Genomic DNA, 8,983 nt, shown 5'->3' with positions numbered 1-8,983 from the left:
GAGAGGAAGACTGTTGAGGGCCTGGAGCAAAGCGCTCCCTGCCTCCCCTAGGCAGGAGAAGGGGCGGGGAGGCTGGACAGGGCGCAGAGGGATCGGGCTGTCTTAGAGGGAGCCCCAGCAGAAGCATCCTCCCTCCCCTCCATCAGTTCCTTCCCCTTCTCCTATTACACGCCGCCGTCCCCCATCCCGCGCGCCGCAGGCCTGCTCCTGCTTTCCCCGGGCGAAACGAGAGCACCTGGAGGAGGCCGGAGGCCAATGGGAGGCGCGGCCAGGCTCTGGGCTGGCCAATGATCTTCGGGCCCGGTTCCTGGCCGCCCCTCCGAGCTATATATAACCAGACCGAGCGGCAGAAAGCGAAAGTGGTGGCCAGGGCTGGCGGGGGCTAGTAAGAAGACGAGAGGGGGATCGGAACTGAGGCAGAGGCAGGGACCGGAGCAGGAGCAGGAGCAGCTGCCCTTCTTGGAGGATGCTAAGCGCCCAGGAGCCACCTCCTCCCTCCGGGCTCCGAGGGGCCGCAGCCGGAGCTCCTGAGCCGCCGCCGCCACGCAGCCCTCGGGGCACGGCCCTGGCCCCAGCCAAGCCCCTCACCTCCTTCCTTATCCAGGATATCTTATGGGACGGGGCGGAGAGGCGCAACATCGGGAAGCTTAGCCCCGCTCCCGGGCCCGAGCCGGAACCCGAGCCTGCTCCTCAGCCGGAGGCCGAGCCCGGCTCCTTGTCCGGGTCCGAGAGCGGCCCGGCGCCCCAGGATCAGCACCCCGCGAGGCCCGCGGAGGTCGACCGGAGCATCGAGCCGGGCTCCTCTCCCTCGGGGGCAGATCCAGGTAAGGGGTGGACCGGGGGCCAAAGGCCCTTCAATGGGCCTGTCCCCCATCCCGTCTTTTAGAGAGTCGGGAGCCAGGACACCAGTGCTCCCCTCCTGAATCGACCACTACCTCCGCTCTGTGACCTTGGGCAAGTCATTTCCCGCCCCCTTTTCCTGAGCCTCGTCTTCCTTCTCTGTAAAATGGGGGGGGGGAGGGAAGGCGGCAGTGGTGATCTCTAAGCTCCCGCAGCATTAAAGAATCGTTGCTCCCACGGCTGCCCTGGGGCTGGGGGTGGGGGGGAGGGCCCTCCTGGGAAAGCCACTGCCCCTCGGCCGCCTTGGGCTTTCTGCCCGACTGGCACTTTGGGACTTTGGTGCCCGGCTTTGTCGGGACGCTGTCCCTCTTCCTCTGCATTCCTGGACGAGGCCCGGCCAACCCCTAAGGCCCTTTCCCTCTCTGAGCTCCATGATCCCACGATCTCTCGCCCGCCGGCGCACGCTAGAGCACTTTCTTGCCCACCCCCCCAGTCGTTCTCGGGGGCTGTGGAGACTTTCGAGCGCTTACCCCCCCCCCCAGGCGACTCCCTCCCCTTTTCTAGGAGGGGGATTCTCTCCTTCGGGGCACACAGTTTGGGGCCCGCCAGCCAGTTAAGAGGACAGCGTAGGGCGTTTGGGGGAGTCCTTACTGTTCCCAGATTCCTAAATCCTTCCAACCCGCCCGCTCCCGGGAGAATGACTTGTGAAGCGAGTGCAGGGAAGACTTCTTTTCCCTCCACTCAAGAGGCGGCAACTAAAAGGCATTCTTGGAAAAAGGAGGTTGGCGGTAAAAGAGACAGCTTCCAACAGTTACTTACCCCAGTCCCTTAGAGACTCCGTTCGGTCTCTGCTTCCCTCCACATGCCACCCCTATTCCGTTATTTGCATTACATTCTGGTGCCCAGTTTTGCAGCACTGGGTTGGGGAGGGAGAGGGTTAATGACCTCTAAATTCGCTATTCTGAATCCACGATCACTCCTGGGGATAGCAAAGACACCTGACCTCACTAGGATAATACTTCCTCTCTCAATGAAGATCATCAACACCTTCTCTGAAATCTTTGGTCTTAGAGAGATAGCTGCCTAGGGCACTAAGAGATTCAATGACTTGCCCAGGGTCACAGACCTCATGTGTATCCAAGGCAGGATTCGAACTCGGGTCTTCCTGGCTCCAAACCAGTCCTTTATCCACTACTCCGGATGTGTCACTTTGCTTTGGATCTGATTACCTGTCTCACGTGATTCTCAGAACAAACCTGGGCGGTAGGTGCTATTATTAGTCTCATTTTGCAGATGAAGAAACTGAGTCTCAGAGACATAAGTGACTTTCCCAGGGTCACACAGGTGAGAAGAGATTTAAACCCCGTCCCTTCTTCCTTTCCATTTGTGCCACACATCTTTCAGACTAGGTGGTCTATTAGGTCTATTCCGTTTTTAATTCCTTTCATATTAGGTATATTTTCCTCCTTTGTATCTCTCCTCTTCAAATGCAGCACTCACTATCTCTTCTCCCTTTTCCCTTCCAGGTTCCTAGTCTCCCCCGCCCCCATTTGTGGTAGTTGCTGCTCTAATCTATGTAACTTGGATGTCCCCACCAGAGTCCACAAAGTATTTCAAAGATCTCTATGTGACTCCTCTGGGGGGGGCGGGGTACATGGGCTCTCAGGGGTTCAATGGACCTTAGAAATGTCAAATGGGGGGGGCAGCTAGGTGGCTCAGTGGATAAAGCACTGGCCCTGGATTCAGGAGGACTTGAATTCAAATCCAGCCTCAGACACTTGACACTTACTAGCTGTGTGACCCTGGGCAAGTCACTTAACCCCCATTGCCCCACAAAAACAAACAAACAAAAACACAAACAAACAAGCAAAAAAAGAAATGTCAAATCTAACCCCTGCATGCTACCAAGGAGCAAACTGAGTCTTGGGGAGGGCAATGAGGGTTGTGTCAAATCCACTTCCACACGTAGCTGCCCCCAAACTGTGTCTTAAAGAAGTGCAATGACTTTCCCAAAGTCAAGCAGGCCATAATTACCAGAGGCTTATTAGAAAACTAGATAAATCGGTCACCAACCCCCCCCCAACACACACACACACACACACACACACACACACACACACACACACTTCACACGAAATTCCTTAGCTATGTGAAAAAGCCGAAATGTATCCAGATTCACTGTGGCCTACTCTGTTCTCTTTCTGCAGAGATAAGGCAGATGCTATTATGTCCTGTTCCTTGCTAATATGTAACTTTCTCTCCTCCCCTTCCACCCCTTTCCTCCCTTCCATGTTCCAGATGCACACTTGGAGACCTGTCTGTTGGACTGTGCAAACTCTGCCAGGGCTGCCTCCCCCAAAGCCCTGAAGCCACCCAAACGGTCCCGGGCTGCCTTCTCCCACACCCAAGTCATTGAGCTGGAGAGGAAGTTTAGCCACCAGAAGTATCTGTCGGCCCCCGAGCGGGCTCACCTGGCCAAGAACCTCAAGCTCACTGAGACCCAGGTCAAAATCTGGTTCCAGAACAGACGCTATAAGACCAAGAGAAAGCAGCTGACCTCTGACCTGGGAGACCTCGAAAAGAACTCCCCCCTGCCCAGCCTAAAGGAAGAGAACTTCTCTGGGGCCTCGCTGATCTCCATGTATAACAGCTACCCCTACTATCCTTACCTCTACTGCTGGGGAGGTTGGAGTCCAGCCTTCTGGTAACCCTGCCTGGTGACCAGGGCCCAACCCATCGCTGCTTCTTCCACTTTGTTCTCTGAAAGCAAAAGGGGGCCGGAGGCAGGGGAGTCAGGAGAGGCGAAGAGAGGCCCATGCACCCTGCCAAAGGCTTCCAGCGGCAGGCAAGCCCCCATTCCTGGACTGGTGGGTTCACTAAGGCTGGGACCAGGCATCATATTTAATATTTAAATGGTACTCAGGGCCACCCAAGGCACCAAACGAGGGCACCCCTCTCATCCCAGGGATGTTATAGAGAAAGACTCTCTTTCATTCAGAGTGGGATCAGATTAGACAGTGCTGGGTGCCACCACAGACTTTGAAAGCCTGAAAACTGAAGTGGATCTGACTCCCTCCCCATTCTCGGTTTAACTGTCTTTGCTTTGAACTACCTTTCTTTAACTAACACACACGCAACACACACACACACAACACACACACACACGCAACACACACACACGCAACACACACACACGCAACACACACACTCTGTTCGAGCTCCTGAGCTCTCTTGACAGTGCCTTCATGCTTTGTTTTATGAGCTGTCAGCATCTCTGCTTCCGGGAGGGTCTGTTCTTTTCCTTCAGCTCGGTCACCTGTGTAAACGCAGCATCTCAGGAGAAGCAAAAGCTATGCCAAGAGAGGGGCCTTATGACAGGGTCTGCACTGGGCCTCTTTGGGACTGCGAAATGTGCCTGAGGTTCTCTTTGTGCCCCCCTCCCTTCCCCACAGAAGAATGTCAGTCCCTTGAGGGCAGGTCCCAGTTAATTTTCTGTCTCTGTATCTCCAGTGTCTATTACAGTGCCTAGCACACAGTAGGGGTTTAATAAATGATCGTTGCATTGCACTTGGAGAAGGCCCGCTCCTGGACAGTTTCAGAACTAGCCAGGCAAGGCAGGATCTTAGCTATTTCCTTGATTTCTGATTGAGGGAAGAGGTGAAAACATTGCATTAAAAATTGTGGAAAGGTCAAACAAAGGTTCACTCCAAAGGTGTGTGTGTGTGTGTGGGGGAATTCTGAACATCCATTGTGTCACAGACTTATTAGCAGTCTGGTAAAGCCTTTCTCAAGATCATGTTGTAAGATCATTGAAAGAAGTCTTAAATTTCAGTTAGAAATTAGTGAAAATAAAAATGGATTTTTTTCATCATCCGAGTTCCCAGACCCTCTAGAATCAATCCCTAAGTCCTGGGGGGAGAGGAGGGTAAGATTAAGAATTCCTAAAGAGGGTTTCTCTTTCAAAAATAAGACCAATGGAGGATGAGACAATTACTGCCGGTCTGTCTAAACAAACATGACTTGGAACTGAAGGTGTGAGCAGTGTCAAAGTAGTCCTTTTATTACCGGTAGGGCAGTGGTAGTGGGTGGGGGTAGGGGAGAGGGAAGGAAAGGAAGTCCTCTCTTTGCAGGCATCATGAAGCAGTGGAAAGTTACTGAATTAGGAGTCAGAAGATCTGGGCTTCATCCCTAGCTTTCCCACTTAGCAATCCTACCATTTTAACCTCTCTAAGCCTCAGTTTCTCCATCTGTAAATTGGGGGAGACTAAAACCTATTCTAGCCTAACCTCACAGTGTTATTGCAGGAATCAAATGAGACCACGTAGGTGAAAAAAAAACACATTTCTTTGCAAACTACAGTGTTAGATAAAGGTAAGATGGTTTTATTATTATGAATTCAAGGAGCCATCGCTGACATTTTCCCTTGGGAACCTAGGGATTCTGCCTGAACCCTAGAGTGAAGGATGCAGCTGTCACAGTCTAACCAGACCTCTGCCTCCTGCCAAAGTTTCATTTTGAGTGCCAAGTGGCTTTCTTCAGGGTTCACCCTCCCCAGAGCTCCATCGAGAAGCCATGCTTTCGGCTTGGCTGAAGAGGCTGATTCCTATTGCCTTTCATCCTCTCTCAGAGAAAACAAAAATGACAGGTGAATTAAAGATCTGAGAGAGTTGACAGACATCTTACAGTATAAGAACAAAAAAAAATTGTTCTTTAAAACAATTTACTCAATCCAAATCCTATCAAAGAACCATATTGAGTGAGGGAAGCTCCTGAGTGATGGCCTGTTATCGATGAGGTTGAGCTAAGAGAACAGGACTAAAGGATGCAGTGGAAGAAAATCTGATGACAAGTTGGGCTGAGATGTAGCCCTGCCCCACCTTAACTCAACGAGCAAGGTGAAGGAAGGAATAGTGGGCTTGGTGAGAGACAAGAGAACCGCTTTGACATTGGACAACCCTTGTAAAAACCACCAATGAACAGATTCTAAGTCTCAGGTCCTGCAAGTCAGTGGTTACATGGGCAGGGGTGTTAGTTAGTTAGTTAGTTAGTTAGTTAGTTAGTTAGTTAGTTAGTTAGACAGAGGCCCCTAAAGGGATCCCTCAATAACCTTCCAGATGCAGTGAAGAAGAGGTTTAAATACAGGAGACAACTTTCCTATTTACTCTAGGGCAGTGGGACTTGGAATCCTGTTACACAGGAGACCTGTGTAGCAATTCCATCTCTGCTACATCTATGTCACCTTGGGCAAATCACTTAACCTCTCTCAAGGCCTCCGTTTCTCCTTCTAGATGACTTCAAAGGTCCCATCTAACTTTAAGTCTATGTCCTATTGCTAAGGTACCTCATAGAGGAGGAGGCACTGGAAAAGGGAGGATGATGGCCAATTTTCTACCCAGATCCCTGCCCTCTAGAAGTCTTTTCAATGCACTACCTATTCCTGTCTGGTCTCAAAACAAAACAAAAAACCTTTTAACATTCTTCATCTAATAAGGGCTAATTTTCAGTCAGTGACAAAACTGCTGAAGTAAGCTTATGAAAATTTGGCCTAGCTTGTCCTCCTGTAGCCCAGGCTCTGTGCCGGAATTTGGTGCAATGCCACCATCACCCATGATTAAGCTTAGACCCACTTCTAGAAATCTCAGGATGATTCGCCTTAATTACTCACTCCCTTTCAGGCTTGTTTGCCTCTTAAGATAACCTTTAATCGCTCGGGAATGCATTCTCTCCTCACTGTTCCAAATTTCATTTTCTCAGCATGGAGATTTATAAATGGGCATCTTTTTACTGTGATGTAAGTGTTGCAAAAGCAAAATAGAAAACACAAGCTTTGCTTCCAAAAAGAACTTAAAAAATAATTTGTCATGGTCAACTCCCTTGGGAAGGAGATGCATGAGTAGAAACTGTTTGACAGTGTCAGAGTGGGCAAGATGGACTATGCCCTTGACAATTTCACCCAAGAACAAATGTGTCATTTCAGTTCAAGAACTGAGTTTGGGCTCTTTCTCCCGATGCCCACCAATCCAACCACCATCTCTCACTGTTTGTGGTTTGAATCAATAACCTAACCCCCAACAAAAATTGTATTTTATGTATATTTTTGCAACATGTGGGAGTTTCTTTTACTTTAAAATAAAGTACCTTATTCGAAACTTTGTTGGCATAACTTTATTTTCAGGAGAGTCTGCTAATCCCTACCTATCAGACCCTTTATTCAACTATCTTTGTCTCTCTAGCGAGTCATCCCTGAACTGTAATTTTGTTTCTCACCTGTAAAAGGAGAAAGTTAGGGGCAGCTAGGCGGCGAAGTAGATAAAGCACTGACCCTGGATTCAGGAGGACTTGAGTTCAAAACTGGCCTCAGACACTTGACACTAGCTGTGTGACCCTAGGCAAGTCATTTAACCCTCATTGCCCCAACGACCCCCTCCAAAAAGGAGAAAGTTAAAGAAGATTATATTTGGGCTCCTTTTCAGCTCTTAATGTTTGTTGGAAGTCAATCGCAAATGGATCACAGTGGTTGATACTTTCTCCCCACCTGAGTCTAACCAATTAGCTCTTGGAGGCCAAAAGAATCTGCAATTGCCATTGATGGGGAACTGCTCTATTCCCAGGCTCTAGCAAATCAGACTCAGGCATTCATGATTGGTTGGGAAAATGGACAGAATTGAAGTCCGGGGATCTGGGTGCAGATCCCAGCTCTATACCAATGTGACCTTTGGTGAGTCTCTTCACTTCCTTTCCAAAATGAGGGGGTTGGACTAGATGATCTGTTACTATCTTGGTGACCTCTGGTGGGCCACTTAGACTTTCTATGCTGAAGTTTTCTCATCTGTCAAATGGGAATAATAAGGTAGTTAGTATTGCCTGACTCCCCAGGGTTGTTGTGAGGTGTTAAACAAATGTGAATGGTTACCACATATATGTATATATGTATTTATAAGTATACATATAAATATATGAATCATACAATTAATTATATTGTTTATGTGCTATTAATTGTAATTAATAATTTATATATATATATATAAAACATTTGCATAGCACTTACTGTGTGCCAGGTACTGTACTGGCTACTTTACATTTATTATCTCATTTGACCTTAAAACAACAACCCTGGGATGTAGGTATTATCCCCAAGCCCAAAGATATGTGAGGATCCCCCTCAAGAAGTTTAAACTCTAAAAGGACAGGATGACATTGATGAGTTGAAACTTCCCAATTCAAAAAGCATTTATTAAGCACCTACTAGGTGCAAGGCACCATGCTGAGGACCAGGGATACGGAGTCAAAATGAAAACCAGTCCTTGGTCTTAAGGCGATTACTGGGGGCTGGGGGGAGGGCGAGATAGATCTCACAAACTACTGAATATGGACATGAAGCTGTGGCTTTTTACATGTTTTCTGCATGTTGAGTTTCCAAGTGGAAAAGATAAAAAAGTGATGATGACCAGTTCCAACCTGTTATCCCTTCTGAGACCCTGCTGCACAATGAAACGGTTCCTGTCTTCTAGGAACTTACATTCTAACCGAGGATAAAACCTGTATAAATAAAGATATAGAAAAGTTTATTAAAAAAAAAGTAATTTGGGGGCAAATTTCTTTGCCTCTGGAGAGAGACAGAAAAGACTTCTTGTAGAACTAGTCCTTGAGCTGAATTGGAAGATGGATTTGTGACTGGGGGTCAGGGCGGGAGGAGGATCGGGTTGAGGGGCTCTTAGGAGAAAGTGCCTTTCAGACACAGAATTTGAAGAGGGAGACAGCAACTGGGAGGATCTGGAAGGCTTCCTAGAGGAGGTGGCCCCTGAGCTGTCTTTGAAGAGAGGACACAATAATCTGGTACTCCTCTCAAGTGGTGCATTTTATTTGGAATCTCAAGTATCAAAAATAGCCAACCCTAACTCCTTCATGCTCTTGTACTTAAGCTCTTCACTAAATCCCACAAGCAGAGGGCCCTGCACCTGAGTAGCTGAAAACTGATGGTTTTCTCCTCCCCTTCTTCAAGGAAATAGAAGCTTAAGCAGTAAGGTACTTGGTTTAGGTAAAACATATCATGATTTCCAAGCTTGCTCTAATCCTATAAGTATACTGTACACACAGGTGGGGCTGCTCAGACCGTGTTCACTGTAGCAACTTAACCCTTCAA

The 8,983-nt window shown here is 48.5% G+C and overlaps 1 protein-coding gene across 1 annotated transcript; it reads left to right on the top strand.

Moving 5' to 3' along the window:
• Positions 1–353: 353 nt before the first annotated feature.
• NKX3-1 (NK3 homeobox 1) lies at positions 354–6,945 on the top strand. Its single transcript, XM_043986548.1, has 2 exons — positions 354–824; positions 3,139–6,945. The coding sequence occupies exons 1-2, from the start codon at positions 467–469 to the stop codon at positions 3,546–3,548; spliced, it is 768 nt and encodes a 255-aa protein (XP_043842483.1). The 5' UTR covers positions 354–466; the 3' UTR covers positions 3,549–6,945.
• Positions 6,946–8,983: the final 2,038 nt, after the last annotated feature.

Source organism: Dromiciops gliroides, chromosome 2, assembly GCF_019393635.1.
Source record: "Dromiciops gliroides isolate mDroGli1 chromosome 2, mDroGli1.pri, whole genome shotgun sequence".
NCBI classification, from domain to species: domain Eukaryota; kingdom Metazoa; phylum Chordata; class Mammalia; order Microbiotheria; family Microbiotheriidae; genus Dromiciops; species Dromiciops gliroides.
This window is presented reverse-complemented; position numbering and strand designations above follow the sequence as displayed.

Coding starts and splice junctions, on each gene's coding strand:
- NKX3-1 (XM_043986548.1), top strand. CDS start 467: ATGCTAAGCGCCCAGGAGCCACCTCCTCCCTCCGGGCTCCGAGGGGCC. Junction 825..3,138: donor TCCCTCGGGGGCAGATCCAG/GTAAGGGGTGGA, acceptor TCCATGTTCCAG/ATGCACACTTGGAGACCTGT.